The following is a 25,380-nucleotide window of genomic DNA, read 5'->3' on the forward strand; positions in this document are numbered from 1 at the left end:
TTGAAGTAAAATTTCTCTAAAGCATAGAACATACCATTGTTGCCTAAAATTAACATCAACACTGATGTGATCTCAGCCAATGTGCCTCTCTGCTATGGACAGGAACTGAGGTACTGCTACTACAGAACTTGCTACACCTCTGCTGAAGGAGAACATATAAACAGCAAGAGGTAAAACTAACACTGATCCAACGTGGAAAATTATTGGAATTGAAATCTATTTTTGCATATGCAAAAGAAGAAATGAGTATCTGTTTAACCAAAGTCAGCATAGTAAATGCTTTACTTAGGATGATGGCTTCCTAATTTGTTCAAAGTTTCAAACCTCCATTTACAGATCTAAGTATAGGTTTGCAAGGTGGAGATAGAGATTGGGTATGTATGCCAACCTCTAAAGTTTTAAGGTAGTGCACCTTGCAACATGAGCAAGGAACCCTTTACTAACCTCGCCCATTCTGCTCAGTCTCTTTGGTCTGAAGGTCAACTTTGAGACTGAATTGGCCATGCATTTTGGGAGCATTGCGAAATTCACCATAGCTAAATCCTCCATGTCCCTCCCAAAATGAAAATTTTTGTTGCCTAGATCTCGTTGTCTCCAAGGATGAGAAGCCTCCCAAACCCAATCAATGAGATGATGTTTGGGAACCCATTATCACTAGTCTTAGGTCCACTGTTCAAGGTTGGGGGCCATCCCCAAATGACAAAGAAGATCCTCTACCCAATAGTAATGATTCCTACTATTGCATGACTTGACAACTTGAGTGGGCTAGTTGGCCCTACTTTAATTTCAATATATTTCGTTTCAAAATTTGTACTATACATGTGGCCTATCTCGCATTTGTTATTTTTTGGCTTGTAAGTTATCTAGATATCTAGGCTTCAGGGTCTCTTAGCTCCTGGCAAATACTTAATGCAGCCCACATTTTTTTATAAAGTGCCTTGTCCATATTTTGATTCAGTAGTAGTCAAAGGAAGCTTTAATAAAAAACAACTAAATACACCTTTAAGCTTTGCAATTTCCCTAGAGTCCATATTTCAAATTTCAAGCAGCTAAACCAGAAACACTACTAGCAACATAAAAGGAGAAAATATTTCAGTGCTGAAGCACAAGAAAAAAGGCAAAGGAACATACGATACTGTCATTAAATAAAATCGATAGAAAACCAAAAGGAAGGGCCAATATGACTACCCAAATTTTCCCCAAAATACTAATGGCGTGAACCGAATAGCCCGTGCAAGATGATTGTATAGCTCTCCTCTTGGTCTCCACCATCTGTATGCCTCAGTCTGAATAAAATATCAAGTAAGAACAAGGAAAATTAGTAAAAGGCTAAAATCTAAGGTGTCAAAAAATACAAAGGTTGTGGCATAGTAAGGTATCATTATATACTAATAATAAACATTAGAAACAAAGAAAAAAGCAATTTTGAAAATTGAATGAGATATCTCAAGGAAACAACTTCAATAATTTAAATAAATGATTCTCACGTTCACCAACTTGACCAAAGCAAAACACAGGGACTAAGGGATAGCCAGTTTCAATAGCCACATGGACAAATCCATGCCTCTTTCTCAAAAAAGCAACCTGTGAAAAGGTAGTAATTTTAAAGTAAGTTCACCTATTCATATACTATTTCCTTGAAGAACATGATACATTTGCATAGTGCCTAAGTGATATTTCTCTCTAAACCAGTGCTTCTAAGTTCCCACTAGCTCTCATGTTTCTCCCTATTGATCTATTGTATGTTTCACAAAGACAAAAGAGAGCATTTCTCGTTCAATAAAAACCTCAGAATCATTACCATAAAATGAACATTTAGTATTTATAGATAGTGGAGAAGAACTGACCTCTGTACCATACTCCATATAAAATATTTCTCGAACACCACCAGGAATAACAATGCAACTAAAACCAGAGGTTAGATACTTAATAAAGTTCTTCCGAGAAGCAGCCACCAATCCCAACCAAGACCATATATGATGTAAGAGTGGTGTGTAGAAGATCTAACCAAACGAATCAAAAAATCATGAATCAAAGTACATCCATAGTGTTCTACATGACAGTCTCATCCATCCCTCACAATTTCTAACAAAATTTCATTATGATTAAGAAAGTTACCAAAACATAATGTTGATAGTTTAACTTCATGTGATCTTGTTAGTATTAGTACTTACAACACTACTTGCAAGAGCCTTGATCCTAGGTAGGGGCATATAACCAGTATGATTGCACAGGGCTACAATGTCGATTGGTAAAACTGAATGTGGTTCTACAACAAACACTGCAAACAAAAGTCCATCTTAGAAAACAAAATATTTTCACCCATACAAAATATTGGGAAGAAAAACTACAACAAGAATCATATCAAACTCCTCTTCTTACTATCTTCCTCTTTCAAGCAAATGACTAGACAACTATGTTGCACGAAACTTCTAGGAACCCAGCGTTTCAGGCCGTAACCGTACCCGAAACTCAACCAAAACTTGACCATCATGTAATCATGTATGAGAGTTAATATAGACTTGGTTTTCCTTATAAATTGTCATCTATGGGTCTTATTCCCTTTTTTCTTGCAAGATAATGTGTTATTCACTTATTTATAACCTTTTTTATATATATCTAGACATATGTGACATTTTATCTAATGTTTCGGTCGACGTTTCCATTTCTAGAAGGTGACATTTCTAAATGTACCCATTTCAGAAAATCTGAAATGTTTCGGCATTTTGTGCTACTTAGTTAGACAACAAATAAAGACAAAATTGATGATTTGTCACATTTGTGCCTGTTATTCAGCATAACTAGATACTGTGCCTCGAAAGTTGATACATTGTTCGAATTTGTTTAATGTATTAATTTTATCTTTGTTTATTATAGAGTGTGGAGGGTTTGTAAAAAGGCAGCAAAAAAGTTGCACTAGTGATATTATAGGAATCCAAAGAGGTTTGTAGTACGTGATTGAATAAATCCAGTGATGGAGATAATAGAGAAACTACTTAAGAAACTTCGACACCAAGTTGAGAAGTGCTTTCACTTGGTTCAAAATCTTCCAAGACCTAAAAGTAGTATTAGTCATTTACATTTGCTCTTCCTTAAATTAATGTAGAAATTGCACAAAGATAATAAAATGCCCAAAAGACACATTTAACATCCCGGTTGGAAGTTGGTTACTGAGCCAATAAGTTAGACCTTCCAGCATATGTCTAAGGCTCAATGTGATATCACAGAGGATTAAGAGAAATCAAATATCTATATTCTACATTAAAGCAGTTGACCGAAATAATGACAAATTTGTTAAGAAGCATGAGGTCAAAAACTATAACTTCGAGGAATGATATCTTCCACAGGCATAGAAAATTCATAAGGCTCAAATCTCAAATGGATTCCATAGTAACGACATAACCTGAAAAGCATAGCTAATGCCATATAACGAAACTATCAAAAATGTTGATTGAAAAAAAACCAATTCTCAACTTGAAACAAAATCAAATATATGATAGTTGACATTGATCCTATATTACAATAACTTCAAAGTTACATCAGACATTTGCATTGAAATAGGGAACCTATTACCAAAAATTTTGGATCATTGAGCAATTTTGCTCAAACTATAGTTGGAGCTACAGTTCACTAATGAAACCAATGGAGCATTAAACATCCACCAAGATTCCATTCTCATGTCATCTACCCTACAACCCCCTCAAAGTGCATGTGCCAAAAACAGATGATGCCAGGTGCAAGTCCCGACAAATTTAGGAAGAAGGGTTCCACATCCTTGGATGGCATGTATCAAAAATAGATGAGACAAGTCCCGTGATATTTTGGAAGGAGTCACACCTGTTCACTGATGAAGCCAATGGAGCATTAAACATCCACCAAGATTCCATTCTCATGTCGTCTGCCCTACAACCCCCTCAAAGGGCATGTGCCAAAAATAGATGATGGCAGGTGCAAGTCCCAGGAAATTTTGGTAGAAGAGTTCCACATCCTTGGATGGCATGTGTCAAAAACGGATGAGGCTGGGTGCAAGTCCCAGGATATTTTGGAAGGAGAGTCACACCTCAAACTTGACATTAAAGACAAAGTCGACCCATGTTATACAGTGCAGCCCATAAACCTTGGAATGTGTTTCTTGAAGCTACTTCAGAAGAAAAGGGAAAGAAAATAGAAATGTCAATTGTGCCAACTAGAAAAAATGATTTCTTTGCCTATAACAACAACACATAGAATACACCTCTAGGGCCATGGATTAGCTACAAGTTGAACGCTTGCAATGATAATCAACCAGATTCCAAACCCTATAAGCATGCTACCCATGATAATGCAGGGAACAAAATATTTACAAATGTCAGTCAGGATATTGTGGTTGACAAAATCTTATGAAACATTGATCATGATAATGCAACAAAACTAATTCCAGTGATAATAAGCACTGCTACTATGAGAAAAAGGGTGGCTAGAGGCATTTGGATCAAGAAAGTGAAAGTTTTCAAAAGTTAGTGGATTACTTGAACACAGTTGACATCCACACAACAAAGGTTCCTTTGCATGGAAAACAAAAGAAGCAAATAATCTGATCCAGGATGTTTTCGCTTATAAATGTATAGAAAAGAATCACATGTAAAATTGCAGCTTAACACAAAAATGTACACATAAGAAGAAGTAAACACATAAAAGGCACAAAAGAAGACACCAAGGCTTGATAACAGAGTTCGTCCAATTCGGACTACGTCTCCGGGCCTAGCTCAACAATGGGGAGGCCTTTCTTATTAAATGGCATGAAAGAAAAGAGAATTACAATCATCAACTGTCCACAAAGAGGCTTATTCCTCCAATCTGCAAGATGGCCTGTGAAATGGATGCCTGAGATGGAGAGGTAAACAACACCAAAGCGTCCCACAGCAATGAAAGGGGTTGGAGTCGTGTAAACTGTCTAAAACAGACCAATATGTGCTCTTGGCCTCCTGCGAAATAGCGTGCTGCAACCATAAATGCCTCCTCCTGTGCTCTTTCCATCGACTATGTTTTATAATGGGTTCTTTGGACAGAATCCCATTCAAATCGGAGTTTGTCTGTTTCATTATGGAGGTCGGTAGTGTGGAATGATTGGCGGGCACAACCGCTTCTTTAAATGGCCTTCCACCGTTGAAGTGATAAGACTTCAAAAATCCCAAAAAACACTGAAAATCCGCCCAAAACCCATATACCCAGACTTCAAAAATCATAAAATCGGGTGTATTTTCCATATCGGGTCTGACCTAGGGTCGCAAATCGGCCTATCGGGGGTGTCCCTGTCCTGGTTATCGGGAACGACCAACCGCCGATATCGGAGTCGACCGATTGCATCAGTGTTCCCTCATATATCGCTTCGATAATGATCACCGATCCGATTAATCGCTGATCGCAACCTGCCACTGCCGATATACATATGTGTAAGACCTCTGATCTAGTTACCTCTGATTCGTCGATCCGATCTGATCGGAGATCGATGATCGAGGGTTCCACTGCCCAAAGCTTAAGTCCACCTCTATGCGACCTCCGATTGCGATTTTGCCTTAAAGGCTTAAGACCCATTTTCAAAGGAAAATCCTCATTTTCTTAAGGATCAAAGAATCCTTCTTTATACGATAACTTCATCATCTGGACTCGGATTGAAGTATCGTTTGAGCCGTTGGAATCAGGAAGGAAATATCTCAACTCTAATCCTAAGTTGACTTCCTTCCGATCACTTTGATTTCCATGCCATTGTATCTAAAGATCCACCTGGAAAAGCGAAAGAAAATAGAAATGTGAATTGTGCCAACTAGAAAAAATTATTTCTTTTCCTATAACAACAACACATAGAATACACCTCTAGGGTCATGGATTAGCTACATGTTGAATGCTTGCAATGATAATCAACCAGATTCCAAACCCTGTAAGCATGCTACCCATGATAATGCGGGGAAGAAAATATTTACAAATGTCAGTCAGGATATTGTGGTTGACAAAATCTTATGAAACATTGATCATGATAATGCAAAAAAACTAATTCCAGTGATAATAAGCACTACTACTGTGAGAAAAAGGGTGGCTAGAGGCATTTGGATCAAGAAAGTGAAAGTTGTCAAGAGTTAGTGGATTACCTGAACCCAATTGACATCCACACAACAAAGGTTCCTTTGCATGGAAAACAAAAGAAGCAAACAATCCCTCATAATAGCAGAGAACCTTCATAAATCTATGGTAAATGGTTCCTCTTTGAAAATTCTCTTTAGAACAGAAAAGTCATCCTATGTTCTGTTTATATTTGAAAAATTGCAATGCACAAACTTTATGGAAGGTAGAAGACCACTTGAGAAGAGGTTATAAAATGTTCATCCTGGAAATGTTAATGCAACTGTGAGAAAAAGGGTGGCTAAAGGCATTTGGATCAAGTAAGTGAAAGTTGTCAAGAGTTAGTGGATTACCTGAACACAGTTGACATCCACATAGCAATAGTTCCTTCGAATGGAAAACAAAAGAAGTAAAAAATCCCTCATAATAGTAGAGAAGCTTGATAAATTTATGGTAAGTGATTCCTCTTTGACAATGTGAGTGGGCAAGGTGGACTCATAATTTCCTGGGGGTATTCTTGCTCCCACCCCTCCCTAAGTTAGAAGCCCTAGTAATTCTAGTCGGCAATAAATGGCTCCTTGACATTGCCAAGTCTGCTGACCTCATTCCTGAAATAGGATTCCTTGCATCAGTGGCATTAACTGATGCAAAAGGAGTTGTAATGTTCATGACTTCAACAAGGACATCCCAGAGTGTTTCCTCTCTAAGAAGGACATCTCCCAGATGTCCCCTATTTGGAAGAGATGCCCTAAGAGATGGAGCGCATCACCAACATCCTCCAGGGTGTCCACTCATATATAAAATGTAACAAGGAAGAACAACTTTCGGGCCACTTCCCTTTAACTCGTGCAATATAGACAAAAAGCCATAGACAAGCATAAAAATTAAGAGATTGTGCAAAAGTTGTCTGGTCTTCTAATCTAAACTTGATGTGAGAAAATGACAAGAGATTACCCATCAAATATAGGACTACTCCAGTAGTTTTATTGACCCCTGAAAACCCTTAGCTCTGTTTAGTCCCAAAAAGCTTTAACAAGGACTTTTTTTTTTTTTTTAAATTCAAGTTGTGGCCCTATCTTCTTTCTAATTTGTTATGGTCCTTGGTAAAGAGGAAAATATACTAATTTTTTATTTTGTAACTGAAATTGATTGTACGGCTGATGTTTTTTTTTTTTGTTTTTCTTAGGTATCAGGAGAATCAGTAGACCTGCCATTGGTCAACAAGGTAGACCTGTGGTCTGTCATTGAGGAGGCCCAGGGTTGAGTTAGAGGGACTTCCCCCACACTCCTGAGCCTATAACAGAATTGCCCACAAGCCACGCTAGGCGGGTTAACTGAGTTTCGAACATGCGCAAAGCTCCAATATTGGTCAACAAATGCTTTCTGGTGCATGATTTCCACAGTTTGGCCTAACCCTATGTGCTTTTGTGCCATGAATGTTAACATGCTTGTTTGGTTCAAGTCTCTAGTTCACATCCTACATCCTTCTAATAATTTTTTTTTAACCCAAGACACTAAAAACAAGCTAAAAAAATTCTTGTTATACCTTATTCTCAAAATGGGGGTTTCTGAAATTTTGCAAATATATTGAAAATCACATACATAATTACTTTGCATGGTTCATTCAAATTATCAAGTTGCCTCAATAACACAATGCAAAACATCTTTCTTGTGATAAAATTTACAAGACTCAATTGTTTAACATCAAATATGAAACTTGGCATCCTTAGCGAGATTTATTCTTCAATGTAAGTTGGACAATATAAAATATGTAAGTTTAGGATCCCATGCATCCATATGATCTCACACATTCCAAATATAATTACCCATAGTTGCACTGCAGCGCTTCTGTGTGCCTTCAAATTTTATTACAGTCATAGGATGAGCCATATGAATTCTAGGTGCTTTTCAATTATCTCTCTTCAATAGTATCCACTCTTGAAGCTAACCTGGGCCTACATAAATTGAAGGACATGCCATAAATCATATCATGTATGTACCATTATTAAATCAATGATTTCCACATAAAAAAGAACTCATAAAGAGAACTACAAAATAACAAAACAATTTCTTGGCCACTTCCCTTTAACTCATGCAATATAGACAAAAAGCGATAGACATACATAAAAATTAAGAGATTGTGCAAAAGTTGGTTGGTGTTCTAATCTAAACTTGATGTGAGAAAATGACAAGAGATTACCCATCAAATATCCATGCATCCACATGATCTCACACATTCCAAATATAATTACCCATAGTTGCTCTGCAGCACTTCTGTGTGCATTCAAATTTTATACAGTCATAGGATGAGCCATATGAATTCTAGGTGCTTTTCCATTACCTCTCGTCAATGGTATCCACTCTTGAAGCTAACCTGGGCCTGCATAAATTGAAGGACATGCCATAAATCATATCATGTATGCTTCCATTATTAAATCAATGATTTCCACCATCCAAGGTTGGAAGGAAGAAACTCTGATTGGGTCTCTGGCCACTCCTATGGGACTGGGAGTCAACTAATAACTTTGTAGTGGCCATGCATTCATCATAGAAGAGGCATGTGAAACATTCATTGATGACTGTTGATAAGGAACTCAAATGGATTCCATAGTAATGACATAACCTGAACAACATAGCTAATGCCATATAACAAAACTATCAAAAATGTTGATTGAAAGAAAACCAATTCTCAACTTGAAACAAAATCAAATATATGATAGCTGACATTGATCCTAAATTGCAATAACTTCAAAGTTACATTAGACATTCGCATTGAAATAGGGAACCTATTACCAAAAATTCTAGATCATTGAGCAATTTTGCTCAAACTATAGTTGGAGCTGCAGTTCACTGATGAAACCAATGGAGCATTAAACATCCACCAAGATTCCATTCTCATGTCGTCTGCCCTACAACCCCCTCAAAGTGCATGTGCCAAAAATAGATGATGCCAAGTGCAAGTCCCAACAAATTTAGGAAGAAGGGTTCCACATCCTTGGATGGCATGTATCAAAAACAGATGAGACAAGTCCTGCAATATTTTGGAAGGAGTCATACTTGTTCACTGATGAAGCCAATGGAGCATTAAACATCCATCAAGTTTCCATTCTCATGTTGTCTGCCCGACAGCCCCCTCAAAGGGCATGTGCCAAAAACTGATGATGGCAGGAGAAAGTCCCAGGAAATTTTGGCAGAAGAGTTCCACATCCTTGGATGGCATGTGTAAAAAACGGATGAGGCTGGGTGCAAGTCCTAGGATATTTTGGAAGGAGAGTCACACCTCAAACTTGACATTAAAGACAAAGTCGACCCATGTTATACAATGCAGCCCATAGTAATGAACATAACCTGATTCCATAGGAACTCAAATGGATTCCATGGTAATGACATAACGTGAACAACATAGCTAATGCCATATAACAAAACTATCAAAAATTTTGATTGAAAGAAAACCAATTCTCAACTTGAAACAAAATCAAATATATGATAGCTGAGGGTGATCCTAAATTGCAATAACTTCAAAGTTACATCAGACATTCGCATTGAAGTAGGGAACCTATTACCAAAAATTCTGGATCATTGAGCAATTTTGCTCAAACTATAGTTGGAGTTGCAGTTCACTGATGAAACCAACGAAGCATTACACATCCACCAAGATTCCATTCTCATGTCGTCTAACCTACAGTCCCCTCAAAGTGCATGTGCCAAAAACAGATGATGAAAGGTGCAAGTCCCAGGATATTTTGGAAGGAGATTCACACCTCAAACTTGACATTAAAGACAAAGTCGATCCATGTTATATAGTGCAGCGCATAAACCTTGGACTGTGTTTCTTGAAGCTACTTCAGAAGAAAAGGGAAAGAAAATAGAAATGTCAATTGTGCCAACTAGAAAAAATGATTTCTTTGCTTATAACAACAACACATAGAATACACCTCTAGGGACATGGATTAGATGCAATTTGAATGCTTGCAACGATAATCAAACAATATTCCCAACCTTGTAAGCATGCTACCCGTTATAATGCAGGGAACAAAATATTACAAATGTCAGTCAGGACTCTAAATATTGAAACTGAAAACCCAGTATTGTTCAATATTTTGGTTACCCCAACAAAAACTCATTTCTACCCTTTGAATCTCTAACTCGATAGACAAATAAAAATCTCCAAGCATATAACTTCAAAAAAGGACCCTCTAAAGCTATTACAATTGTCCACATTTTCAGACAAAGGTTAGGCTTTGAATTGGTGAATGATTTAGTTTTTTTTGTGGTTGGCTTAAAATGGCATCAAATCAATGTCGACACCATAAAATAGCCCATGGACAAGGAATGTTCAGACATTTCTGCATAAGAAGAGACATCCCAGAGCGTTTCCTCTTTAAGAAGGACATCTCCTGATGCCTCCTATTTGGAAGAGATGCCTTAAGAGATGGAGGGCATCACCAACATCCTCTCTTAATTGCAACCTTCACACCACCACCACCAATCTCTCCTTCATAAGCTTTCCCAAAACCACCAACACCAAGAATCCGTGACTCATCATAGTTTTTGGTAGCCTCTTGTATCTCTGCCAAAAACTAGAAGGTGCAGATGACACATAGCTCCCATATTTCAATATTGTACTCTTCATGATCCAGGTCCGGGTGTGAAGAAGGACCCTTCCATGACCTTTTACTTTCGTGATGTTTTAGAATTTCATTTTAAAGGAACATTAATGAATACATCTGCATGCGGAAAAGAAGAGGAACATAACAATCATCAACACATGAAAACATAAGCGTTGATAACGGAGTTCGTCCAGGAGGGACTACGTCTCCGTGCCCCGGTGTCAAGATGGTGTAGGCCACTACATTAAGTGCTGTCAATAATGGTGATTTACACAAGAGATGATGTCGCGATCATACAAGGAAAAATGCCCTCACACAGGAGTGGCTCTAAGAGATATTCCACAACCGGAATTCTCAATCAACCTTCTATCAGTGTGACACAAAAGCATGCATGGTGAGAATCCCGCCAACATGGCACAAAAGGGATGTCAAAACAAAACACATGTATGACGACAAAAAGAGTATCCCAATAACATACAACAAGGGATCTCAAAGCATAACATGAAGAGTTATGACAGCAGGTACATCATATAGAAGATTTCGCATCAAATCAGCAAGGAATCATGACAACAGGGAATAAATAAGATCCTGCCTCAATATCAAGCAAGGATCTATGTAGCATAATGGAATAAGAGGAAGTATATAAAAAATAATCATATATCTCACACCACGGGCCATCTGAAGAAGTGGATGTTCATAAGACAATCCATGGTGAATACGTTGTTCACATTATCGATGCGCAGGCACAACCCGCTACCAATCTGGACTCCGACCTCACTACAAATGGCCATATGAAGAAGCGGTGCATCTGAAACAGCTATCAATAAGTTGAAGCTTGCTGAAACATTGATCTCACAGCATCGATTTGAAGAAGGAGACCATTCTGGACTATTTCGCTGCAGTTCGCTAATCAGACATCTCTGATTAATTAAGAAGAATACCGCTCTAGCTTTATAGTGCTCTGGCTGAAGCTCTGCGGCTCCGCCTGACCCTCTAGTTCTTTGGCTTGTCTTCTCGCGCTGCCTTGATCATGCTCTGTGGCTCTCAGGCTCTGTGGCGCTCTGGCTTTCAAGCTTTCTGCGTTCCAGATTCTATGAGTAAACGCGGCATCGTCTAGCTACCTCTAGCTATCTGGTCCTCTCGTGTTGCAGCTCTCCATCGGGCACAGCCTCCTCATTGAGGTCTCTGACACTTAGCGTAGGCTCTCAGGCTCTCTAGCACACAGGCTCTCTGCTATCTGGCACTGTCTCTCCAGCCTTCTCTCCTCAACTCTTTGTCACCCATCATGTTTTATAACACGTTTGGGACAAGGCCACTTAAAAAGTGGAGTCGATTTTGTTTATAATAGAGGTCTGTTGTTTAGGAATATAAGTCGTTTGCATCAAATGTTCCTTGGTGCAAGAAAACCCCAAAACTGGCCTTTTTTTTGTTAAAACAGACAAATACACATGGGACATTGAAAAATCTGAAAAAGCTAAAAATCCGGACTTCAAATTTCATCCAATCGGGCTTATAAACCCATCAGGTCCGCGCTATATCGCAATCGCATATCACTGAGGTCATTGGCCCTATATATCAGGGAATCACTGCTTTGCCGATTTAATCTTGGCCGTTGATCTGTTTCCGATCCGACGGCTGAGCTCGCGTGTCGTTGATCGCTATCACTGCGGCCCGGGGGTTCTTCCCTTGTCATACGCCGACGTCGATCATCGATCGTTCCAATCACCAATCGCTGATCGCTCCTACGATCGCCAATATCACAATAGCAAGTCGGCGTTGCCCGGGTCCCGACATCGCGCCCCTGTATTCCTTTGATCTGATATATTGGAGATCGCCGATCAAGGGTTCTAAAGGACCGACATTGCATTAGCATGCCCCCTTTGAACTCCTTCCGATGAAATTTGCCTTATAAGGCTAAAGAAACCCATTTTTATGAGAAAAGCCTCCTTTTTCAAAGGAACTACGGCAAACACTTTTCGTGATAACTTCGTCATCCGAAATTGGATTGACGAACCGTTCGCACCTCCACGATCAGGACGGCGAGATATACACTCTAGTCCTAGTTCAAGCATAATCCAAACACTTTGGTTTTCGAGCGTTCATAAGCCCTCTTTGTCCTGTGTGTCTTTCTGGAGCCACTTGGATCACTTCACATGCCCATGTAGCCCCTACTATTGAAAATGAATTTTGATAGAGTGGTAAGACATTGCCATCTTCAGTTATGAGTAAGAGTAAATACCATTAAATTACACAGATAATGTAAGATTCCATGCTCAGATTCACAATTTTGACACAAAAATGAAGCAAAAAAAATGTGATTCATATTTGCCAATCAAACAGAGGAAAAGTAGGATGTTCTTGAGGGAATTTCTATAGAAATGTTTTTAATTTCCAATCAGTGATTTGAGAACTAATTCTATCCTAAAGAAGAGTTGGTGCACTATGAAGAACTCTACTATTACAGACAAAGTTCGTTCTATTTGTTGAATTTTCCAGCAAGAAATATTTTGGAACAAATACTTAAATCTAGATATTAAGAAAAGGGCAAATATGAAGGGGCCAGTTGTAGCTCAAAAATGACTCAGTGGAATTTTTTTTCCATCAATTACTTGGCAGTTTCTAGCTGGGAAAATTGGCCATATGATCATGTCTCAATACAAAGATGTAATTCAAGGGTTAAAGAAAGCTACATGTAGAGATAAGGAAATGGTGAGTGTTAGAAGTAACAAAGACATGTTTGAAACATTGGCAGGTTTTAATTTGAGGAGTAAAAGCCACCTATGAGTTCTCTTATCATTGTTAAACTGGAGAAATGTTTATATCAGTCCCATTGGAATTACATAAAAGTGTGTTGTTAACAAGATTGGAATATTATATCAAAGTCCATCAACATTATTTAAGCATGAAAATGCTTCTATTTAGCCAAGGAAAACCAACAACTAGGCCACATGCATATCTAATCTATCATAAGCATAAAATACCATGAGGAAACCCAAGTTTTAGAACGATGTTTATCCAAGGAGTTTGTACCTTCTAGAGAAAAAAGTCGAGCAAATTTGTATTCCTCCAAATAAATAAGATAAGGTAATTTTATTGAATCCTAAAAGTAACCCCAAAGTTAGGTCCATGGGACTAAAATAGGACATCTAGTATAGGTACAAAGTGGGAGTCTGAAAGTAGCTTCCGGATCAAAGCTAATGTTGACATTTCAGCCTATAGACCAATTCATCCTACATCCCTCTAGGCTGAATTGTCATCCTACAGAGATGTCAGCTGACATTACAACCTATAGGCCTGTACATTGAGATGTGATCCTACAACCATGTAGAATGAAATATCAGCCTACAGGTTTGTAGGTTGAGCCTATCATCCTACAGGTCTTCCCTTTTAACAAAAAAAAAAAATCGAATTACCAAACTAAAATCTGAATGTGTAAATTCCTAATTCTAGGTTCCAAATCATATTCCCATAGCTGGCCTTTCAACCCCTTGCTCCGCAAAACACTTTTCAGCTGCCCAGTGCCTCCCCATACTTCTCAAGGGACTCAAGATTTATTTTACCTTTCAAATAAGGATTTATTTTATCTTAGCATCCATTTTGAACATAATTTTTAAATAAATGATCAAATATCAAGAATGACAATTCTTTTAAAGGAAAAGTACAACCGTAGGTAGCTCAATCATGTTCATTTTCAATGATTTTTTTACTAAAAGCACAAATAAAATATCAATGATTTTCTATGTTATAAAGGAAAAGTACATCAAGTCAATATATATCAAGCACTACAATATATAAAAAGTCAAGTACTAAAATATATAATTGTATTTGCAATTGATTATTCATGAATTCATAAAATCGATCATTGATCCAGTACTATTTCATGACAACAATCCGCCACTAACCAATACTCTCAACAACAACAACAACAACAACAAAATGTTTATGACAAGAACAAGAAGACCATCTAGATCGATGACTTTTCCAAATACTTCTTCGGCCACTGAGTGAAACTCTTTTCCTTCTCCTTCAAATGAACACATCCATCTATTTTATCTTCATACGGAAGGGGGATGTTACTTGTGACATTAATGACATTTACATTTTCATCTTCAAGACCAAGTGGCACTCCATGGATGACAGAAAGTGACTGAATTCGTCCAATGCCAGCAATAGCACCATCATATGGATCTAATATGTTCACTTTGTCACCTACCTGAAGTAGGTCATGCCCTACCGGAGTTAATGGGCACTATCAAAAACAAAAAATTATACATAGATATTAGGAAAAAAATAATTACAATTAAATTGCAAAAACATACATAGATATTGAATTAATAGAATAATGTACACTCACTTTGTGAATATCTGAAATACCAACAAGATTTGGCACTGATTGGGAATGTTCAGGTGCATCAATTTTGTCATATTTTAGAACTCTCGAGGTAACATTTTTTCCTTTAACATCCTATATGTGATTTCATTATGCACAAATCAAATATTACATTAAAACACAATAACATAGCAGAAAATAATAAATATAATATTAAAACATTAAAATATGAATAACACTAAAATAGAAGCATATAGGGCTTGTAGATATCTACAAAAAATGCTATTGAATTAGTACATACCTTCAAATGTTCATGGCCCTTGTTTGAGTCATTTAGCATTCTTGCACCACCCAGATTTACATTTTCTTCCTGTGATTGACAAGCATTGCCAATAAAAGAAGGCTTCATGAGTGAAGGGAAATGGAACCAAAACATTAACATATTACAAATTCAAGTGAAGCATTGGTTTCAAGGGAATTATAATTATCTTACCTCATCTAAATCAATGTTAAATTCCTTCTTTTTCCATGCAACAACAAGAGGTTCAATGGAGGAGGCTATGGTTGACATTGTCTTTGCCAAATAAGTTATACATTTCATTGCATGATTATAATCCTCACTATGGTTTTCAACAGTAGATGAAGCTCCTCTTTGTCTACTCTCAACTTCAATAGATGGCAAAGAACTTTCTATTGGATTTTTTGACATGTAATTATGTTTGGAATTTTCTAAGTCTGCCATATACTGAGCCATTTCACTCATCACTGATTCTCTATTAGTTCATTCAACCTACAAATCATTTTCAACGCACAATTAGTTGGATATTCACAAAAATAAAAATACATAACACAATGTACAATATTCAACAACAAAAATTGTATACTTACAAATATGTGTTGTTTGGCTCGCAACCCACCCCGACCCAAAAAATATCAATCCTTCACATGCTCTTATACTCTTTGCCAAATACTCTTCAGCACGTATACTTTCCTTCAAATCTTCCCATTGTTTGGGATTCAAGCTACTCTCCCTATCTTTTCCATCCAAGATTAATTTTCTGCATTTATGCCTAAAGTTATTCATCAAAATTCTCATTCTATGCTTGTAATATTTAATGGAAATCCTTCCACCAATAGTCTCAAAAACATTTTCCATTTGTTGGATCACTTGATCAACATTTCTTGGATCTTGATCTGCAAAGTTGGATTTGGTAACATCCAAATGAGACCTTATTCTTGTGCCCAACTCTGTGGCCCACCTAGACGCATTTGGTCCAATAGGCTCACCATATTTTACCTCAATCAAGTAAGTCTTCTTCCCTTCTGATTTTCTTTCTTTGGCTTCCCTTTTTGTGGACCTATACAGGCTTTGACTAATTCTTTGTCTTTTGACTAAAGTTGATACATCTTTAAAACCAAGACTAGGTGATGAAAAACCACTCATACTTGTGGATAAAGAAGGTGTAGTAGTTCCTAGCACCTTGCTTGGAGGAGATGTAATTGGTGTGCTTTATGTGGCAGAAGGCTGAACTAGTTGGTCCTTGTCCACAATAGGTGTGGCACTAGGTAGCACACCAATCTCCTCAAATGTGCCTTCAAATATTTGCTTTAACTTTATATAAAGTTCTTGCAACTCTACTTCTCTAGAATATGCCAATTTTTCACAAACACCTTGGACATGATCATTTGATATATCAAGAAGTTGATCATTAGTATTGTCAACTTCATCTCCATGTATCGAACTACAGAGGCATTTTCTTCTACGAGTTGGCAATGATATTTCATTGTTTGCTTTTTGTTTCTTCTCATTTTCTGTGTAATCCAAGTTTCCCTTATAAAACAAAAAAACTTATTAATTTATAATTGAAAACATATATGGTCTACATCATCCAGATATTATATACAACTTTCATTAAATATGCATAGAAGTGATAAGTGATAAGGAGTAACTACTTATTCGCCAAACCAAGAGATGACAAATATTCTTCATTTTTTGTGATGCGTTGTTTATGAACACGCTCGTATTCTATCATATTTTCATCATTGCTGAGATAATTTTTATGTTTCAACCCCTTCTTCATAGTACTTATTTCCTACATTTCAAATTTAAAGAAAAAATATTAGTGCATGGACAAACAATGACTATAAAATATATCTATTCTAAAATCATGTATTATGATCAATTAAAATGAATTAACCTTAAACTGATAATGAGAATGAATCAACATCATGGTAACTTCAAAAACTAACAAAAATGGGAGTTGTTCCTCTTATATTATCAAAAACCTTTCTTCAACACACTACTACTATCATAACATCAGTGGAGACCTATTACGATGAATTGAGGTAATTCTAGCACCTCAGATCTATGGTGAACCCTCTTAAACTATGGCAGTTAGTATTTCCACTTAAATAACCTTGAATTTGAATATTTATAAATTAAATGTTAATCCCAACTTGGATTGTAATCCCTCATAAAAAACTCTTAATCCGTAACAGTTGAAATAGAAAGAAAAATGAGACATGAACCAGAACATATTCTGTTGATTCTTATTTTGGTTATTTCCTTTGAACTATGTTGCTAATATGTTGGTAGAAGGGACACTTCAATCAGTATCAACACCTATCTAGAAGTAATGGATATTCAATGAAAATATAGGAAAATGTTAAAATCATGCATAATTTTTTATTTTTTTTTAAATGCAAAGTTTTTTGTAACATTTGCATAAATTTATCACATAATAGAAACATAGCATATTGCAATTGGGAATGCAGATTGGTTGTCCCAACCATTGTAACATTATTGAATCTATTATATGTGTACTAGTGCCAGTACCATATAGCTTAGGTGAAGAGCTCCTGAACCATATTAAGACTTTGAGCCCTTAGTAAACAGAGACTTACATTGAGCTTTGAGGTTTGCAAGCTGAAAATCAAATATCCCTCAGTAAATAGATACACATTCCCCAATTTAACAAATAAAATAATAGATACACATTCCCCAATTTAACAAATAAAATAACATTAGAAGCTTCTAGTTTTACAAGTTGACTTTCATAATCTAACCCTTAAAATAAAAAATTACAAGTTTTTCCTAAAGAAAAAAACCAACAATAAAAGTTAGAATAAATATTGAAGTTAACGTAACTTCATGTAAGCAATTTCATTGATGGATCTAGTAACCCTCTTTAAGATAAATTGAATCACTTCATGCTACAATAGAGTTACTGGAATGAGACAAAATTCACACAGAGAAAAATGAATGATAAATTTCACACAAAGTTTAGTACAACCATTTGGCTAATCCCATGGCCAAAACAATAAAATCCATTTGCATAGTGAAAAATTATGCCATAAAGTCAAGGTGATAAATCATCATTGTGATCATTTGCATGGTCATCAAGATCACAATCCCGATCACTTGTGTATACATGCCATAAAGTCAAGGTGATAAATCATCATCATGATCATTTGCATGGTCATCAAGATCACAATCCTGATCACTTGTGTATACATCTACTTGATTTTCTTCATTGTCCTCATACATTATATTGTCCTAACCATGCATTATGTTTTCTATCTCAGTCTCTTCATTGGGAATCAAAGTTTCATCTTCAAATACTCTATCGCCATCTTCAGTTTCTTCCTCCAATGTTTCTTGTAAACTATTACATTTCCCATCAACCATTATATCAACATATTCCATGAATTTCCTTTTTGAGCGAGGCTCTATTTGAATGACATACAACCATCCTGAGCTTGTTACATCATCAATTAAAAATGACTGGTTAATTTGAATAGGGGAAACATATGGCTCATTGGTCTTTAGTAAAATTTGGCGTGTATTTGCACGTACAAATCCATACTCATCACGTTGTATTGCAGATGGCTTGATCCATTTACATTTTAATAATATAGGACTAGTTTCACCATAATCAACTTGAATAATTTCTTGTATGAATCCAACATACAAGTTCTTTTCAGTGTTGTGATGAAATTCAACACTAACAATACAATCACAATTTGCCTTTCCTATGTCCCTTTCTTCCACTCTTAAATGAGTACCACATCCCACTGAAAGAAGAAGCCCATATACTTGGAGGTAGTGAAAGCTCAATTTCCCCTTTTGTCATATCTTGACCTTCTTGTCACGCATCATTAATTGCATCAACAATCTAGTCATCAAATTTTGGAAAAGAACGATCTCCAATGTTCAAATCTTGAAGTGTACGCTTTTGAGATGGAAACATCCATGTTTGAATCTCTTCTTCGTATTTTTTGCATAGAATATGAACAGTAAGAGTGATAATAATTTAACTATTAAATGAACCCAGATGCGGGTGCTCTCGAGGCTCATTTAAGGAGGGCTCGTGTCAAGCCGGCAGCTGAATATGCACCTGGCAATCCTGCACGACCTTCGATCTCCTCCCGCGGATGATATGAATTACTCTCGGTACTAGCAGTTTTTCAAGCATTCAGTATTGAATGCGCTCCCTGTTCGAGACTCTGTGCAGGTGGTTATATTCATGGCTTCGTCTGTAGTTTCAGCTGTCATTCTTATCGGGTCTCTCTTCATCAGCCTGTCTTTATTCCTGCATCCCTGTGTCGCTCTGGTAGCTTGGTGGATTCTCCGGTGTAAGCTCCTTACCTGGCTTGCCCACCTTCGTTCCTGTTCTATCTGGGCCTGTTCATCTCTTCCCTCAGGTCTCTTTGTTCTCCTGACGATGGTGCGCCGTCGGGGTTGCTCTCGCCGTGGAGGCACCAGTGGAAATCGCGGCCGTTCTCAGTCTGCTCCCCAGAACATCATACCTCTAGCTTCGGCCTCCCTGTCCTCTGATCATGGTAAGCCCTTCCCGCATAATTCATTCCAAACCACCCGCTTTAAATTTCACAGTTGTCTCAACAGACCGATTCTCTCAGCTAGTATTAATGTAGCTCGGTCCATACCTCACCCTCGCAGTCTCCGGATGACAGCGTGCTCCAGGGAGATGTGGTAGGAACTATGTTTAATCATGATGATTTGCAGGTTGAGGGGAACGTTACTGAGGTCCCTAAGCCTCCAGAAGACAATGTTTAGAACAACTTGACCGCGGTCGGTCCGGCGCACCCATCTGATTGCAATTTGTGTTTGGTAGTTCCTCTAGGTGGCAACGACACGGGTGCCGGGGACAATGTCGATGACATGTGGATGGGCTCTCCCTGCCGGGTGGAGAAGGATGCTCGGGACCCTTTGCAAAATGCATGATGCCTCCGGAATCACGCCTACTGTTGCAGTTTCCCTTCTGGTTCTTCTATCCTGTGTGGTATGCTATTATGGCTTTTGTCAACATGTTTTGTATTAGGTCTTGGCTAGGCATAGTAATCATCTCTCGTGGTCATATGCTCTGTATCACGTCTTGGCTCGGCAAGTTTATCAGGCCCTTGTTTTTGTTCAGTTTTGCATATGGTTATCAGGGCGGCACAAAAATTATCACAACCACAGTTCTTATATGCCCTGTAATGTTGTTCACCACCTTGGCCAACATTTTTTGTATGTATGGATTCTGGGAATTATGTATTGGGCCATATCAATCCCGGGATTGGGTTAATGGGTTATCTAGTTATCTAGTTATCTGGTCTTATGTTCTATGGGTCAGTGTTGTTGGATGGCTTCGGCCTCCTCTGAGGTCTTGACCTCCTTGTAAATATTTCTCTTTATTAATAGATTTAGCCTTTACTTAGAAAAAAAAAATTAACTATTAAATGAAATTAAATAAATAAATGATCATGTAAATAAATTCTTACCTACGCCACTTATCGAATGATGATGTGTTTTGAAGAACATAGGCATGTATGGCAATTCTTTCCTCATTTGATAGCTTGAAGCGACGTCCATTTCCTTCTAATACTTCACCTGCAACTCTTTGGTCGTCATCATCATCCCATACATGCCGATTGACATTGCTAAAATCCTTCATATATTCTGTGCAAAATCCTATGGCCTCTTGCATTAAATATCCCTCACAAATGCTACCTTTTGGTTTTGCCTTATTACGAACAAACTTTTTTAGAACTTTCATGTATCGTTCTATAGGATACATCCATCTTGTTCTTATTGGGCCACAATGCTCTAGTTCATGTTCTAGATGTATAAGAAGATGCATAGAAATATTGAATATTGCTGGTGGAAATTATCGTTCCAATAAGCAAAGGACTTCAACAACCTCTCCCCTCAAATTATCAAAGTTTGAAGGATCTAGAACATGCAAACTCATTCTTTTTAATATTAGGCCCAACCTTATAATTGCCAATCTTGGTCCCTTTTCCAAACTTGATATGACTACAATAGGTAAAATATCCTCAATTATGACATGATAGTCATGGGTCTTGAGGCTTCTTAAGCTATTATTGTCGGTTTGGCTTCTAATATTACTACTTACATATCCAGTAGGAAATCGAGTCTGAGACATCAACTTTAAGAATTGTGCATGTTGATCCTTTGTCCACACATAAGGAGCAATAGGTTTTCTATATTTTCCATTACCATATTTTTCAACCCAAAGATTTCGACGAATCTTTAGTTCTTGAAGGTCTAGGCATGATGACACTGTATCATATGCACCAAAAATAGTTTCTATAATAGCAAAAGCTATGTTTTTCTCAGTATGCATAAAGTCAACAGTATGCCTAATGGTTATATGCTTAAAGTATGGCAATTTATAGAATATGCACACTCTTTTTACACCACTATCATTAAGTGGATCATTTTTACTACCACAAATGCCACCATTTTCAATAAATTGCATTCTTTTTTCTCCATTCTCAATAATGTAATCACTTGTTATTGCCAATGGTGCTTCATGATTCTCTTCCTTACCATTGAAATGTGACTTTTTTCAACGATATGGATGCTCCATTTTGAGGTAAGCACGATGTCCACAATAAATACACTTGTGAAAACTACTTGAATGCCTCACAAAACCCTTAAAGATGCAAGCCAGACATCCATGGTATCCATGAACATTCAGACCAATCAAAGTGCCATATTCAGGAAGAACGTGGATTATAAATAATAAAGAAGCTCTTAAAGTGAATTGAATTGAATTTCCATCCCTTAAAATTTGAATTGCTTCAATTCCTTTCCACAATTCCACTAACTCGTCAAATAATGGCTCTACATAAACATCAATTGTATCTGAGGTCACACTTTTTTTCCTTGATATAATCAATGACAGCATCAAGAAAAATGGCTTGGTTGCTAACCATGGAGGCAAGTTATAATTTATTAAAAACACTAGCCAAGTTGACCATTTAGTGCTTTGATTTGAGAAAGGGTTCACCCCATCTAGAGCTAAACCCAACCTTATATTGCGAGGATCTTGGGCAAAATCAGGTGATTTGTTGTCAAATTCCTTCCAAATCTTAGAATCAGACACAAATCGTTGTTTTCCATTAGTACTCTTATTTTGGGCATGCCATTGCATTAGATCAGCAATGTTTTGACATTTGTACATTTGAAGCAACCGTGGGATTAGTGGAAAGTGACGAAGAACCCTTCTCAGAACTGAATTTGATTTCAACCCTAGTCTATACCTCCCTTCTTTACATTTTTGACATTCAGTCTCACTTGCAAGATTTTTTCGAAATAATACACAACCATTCACACATGTGTGGATGTTTTCATACTCTAAGCCTAGCTTATTGATTTTCACTTTACATGCTCTTTGTTTTGTTGGCAATGTGGAGTCAGGTGGTAACAACCATTGTAAAAATGCCAATAACTCATCAACACTCTCATTTGTCTAACCATGCACCACTTGCAAGTTAAGAATTAAAGGATTGTTGTTAAATGACTTAAATTGCAAGTACCATACATAGGTTTTAAAGCATCCTCCATCAACTTTCGACATTCATCCTTGAAACCCTCATTCAACATTCTATCAACTTCAATCCCTTCATCAAAGGTTCCTACATTTCCATTTATGTTTGTTGCATCTTCATCTATGTCAAGTGCCTCTACATCTCTCATGCTATGCAATTTTATCCTATCTGGATAACAATTTTGAGGGAAAGGGCTTATACCGCTATGCCCATATTTTAGCATATGTTGAAAAATCACACTTCTTTTTCTCATCTTCCCACCATGACAATCATTACATGGACATGCATATTTAAGCAAGCTCTTCTCATCAACTATTCTCTCATCATGTGCATGGTATTCATCCGTTGTCAAAATTGGGCATTGACTCATCTTCAATTTTTTGCATTCAAAGATGAAACTGATATGTTAACTCTTTACTTTCAACTCTTTTCAGAACTTTGTTTGTAAAAGAGAAGTTTCAGCTCCCATTTGAGCACAAATGTCAATTGTGCAAACATTTTAGAAACAACATATAGGAAGAGAATACTACACATTTTTTACCAGTGTGAACACACCCATACACAACAATCACATAGTCAAACAACAAAAGAAAGTCATATTTGAGAGAAAGCCTATGGATTAGCACTTATTTGAGGAGATTTTTTTGTTTGTATTTACCCCTTTTAAATGTAGATCTACCAGCATGACAACGAAATTTTTTGTTTAATATACTAGCATTCTTAAGGGCACATCCCTTGCAGCCATATTTAAACACTCATTACAACAACAATGAGGAGAAGAACACAACAATGTGGGTTGCCTTAGTAGCAAATAGGATGCATCACTCAGCTACAAGGGAGGCACTGATGTAGTGTAAGTTACCAGTTGTGCACTCTCTCCTTTAAAGCCTATTTATGACATGTTCCAAGTGTTCATTCCTAGAAAATGAGGGCACTCCACTTGAGGGAGTCACTTACCTATTCATTGCAACATGACAAGTTACAAATTATTACCTTTTTGGAACTTGAAGGGAATACATTATATTTTTAGCCACTTGCATGGAGGGCACATTAATGAAGGATTTACACCACATTCTCTCCTTATTCCTAGCATGCAAGAGGGTACATCATTTGGAGATTTACATTATTTTTCTAAGCTTGAAGAATTTCACCCTAGTAGAAAATATGCATTAGGAGTCATATTTGCTATTCCTATCTTCATCTATAATTATGAGACTGGTCTTTGATACTCATTCAAGACCTTCAAAAGTTGTAATAATATTACCTAGGATAAAATTCCTCTTAATAAACTCTAGCTGATCAAGTAAAATGGTTCAGGATGCCATATTCTTGATTATAAGACACATTAAAAAGTGTGACAAACTGACAATTGCTCACTATGTTTATCTTGTTGTCTATCTTGAAACTTGTGTAGTTTATCTCGTTGTTGAAGTGAGACACCTTGTATGTGTCTCAAACAATTGATTTGTCTACAATATACTCAAAATTATCCCACATTTCCTTCAATGGATGTGTGAATATTCAGCAGGAAAATTTTCCTCCAATTACCATTATGGCAGAATCATATAGGAACAAAGTCATATGATGTAAATGCATGGACAATCCCAAACCTTTCCTCTTAAAGAAGCAACATGGTTTTGTGGATACAAGATAGATGAGATTGGAAAGCATCCAATATTGTCAAATCCATGCTTTTCAGAAAATAATTAGATGACCAAGAAGCCACAAAAAAATAATGTTGATGCTAGTTGGCCCCCAACAGCTTGGACTAGAGTTGTAACATCTAGAGATGAGTCATAGACACATTTAGAAAATTAAGGCATAGCTCAAGACAATGTAAGACTAGACAGATCTTTCTTGTTATAGACAACACACATGTATCTCATCCAAACAATTTGAAGTGGATTGATGAACATGTAACAAAGATAGATTTGATGTTTCGCTTGTTTTAGTCATTTTTGTCTACTAATAATTTTTCTCAAGTCAATGAGCTGGTTGGAAAAGGGGCCTTATATTATGGAAACATAAGAGAAAATATTGTTTCTAGTTCAAATACAAATATGGAACTTATTTTGAACTCTTTCCACACACCTCTTTCTTCATAGGAACTCATAGAGAAACCCTCTAAATTTCTTGAAGACAAAACACATTGCACTCTCGTAGCTTTGTAGATGAAAATATAATTAAGCTTCAAGTTAATTCAAATCTATATTATCTTGTCAATTTTGAGGAGGCTATTGTCTATGACTCTAATGGTTCTAACAAAGAGCAAGGTACAATTCCCCATGCACATTTGTCCACAAGCCATTGTAGCAGAAATCATGAAAGTATGAGCATCTTAAGACAGAAACTACTCAAGGCACGAATGGTCATATGTGAAGAAGATGTTGAACAATTGGAAGAATATTGTTCTTTAGTAGCCCTACAAACACAGGATTTGTTGAAACTACTTAAAATTGATAAAGGGAGTGCTAGGAATGCTCA

The 25,380-nt window shown here is 37.0% G+C and overlaps 1 protein-coding gene and 1 pseudogene across 1 annotated transcript; both read right to left on the reverse strand.

Annotated features, from left to right (window-relative positions):
• Positions 1 to 946: 946 nt before the first annotated feature.
• On the reverse strand, positions 947 to 5,574 carry LOC149159809 (diacylglycerol O-acyltransferase 2D-like). Its single transcript, XM_089434430.1, has 5 exons — positions 5,259 to 5,574; positions 2,175 to 2,281; positions 1,848 to 2,003; positions 1,498 to 1,584; positions 947 to 1,286 (listed from the first exon to the last, which is right to left on the reverse strand). Exons 1-5 carry the CDS (start codon positions 5,572 to 5,574, stop codon positions 1,185 to 1,187), a joined length of 768 nt encoding a protein of 255 aa, XP_089290556.1. The 3' UTR covers positions 947 to 1,184.
• Positions 5,575 to 20,816: 15,242 nt separating this feature from the next.
• Positions 20,817 to 25,380, reverse strand: part of LOC149159810 (auxin transport protein BIG-like) — a 33,693-nt pseudogene continuing 29,129 nt past the window's right edge.

This window comes from Pinus tabuliformis, chromosome 5_2, assembly GCF_031772625.1.
Source record: "Pinus tabuliformis cultivar Carrire ecotype Pingquan chromosome 5_2, CPIR1, whole genome shotgun sequence".
NCBI classification, from domain to species: Eukaryota; Viridiplantae; Streptophyta; class Pinopsida; order Pinales; family Pinaceae; genus Pinus; species Pinus tabuliformis.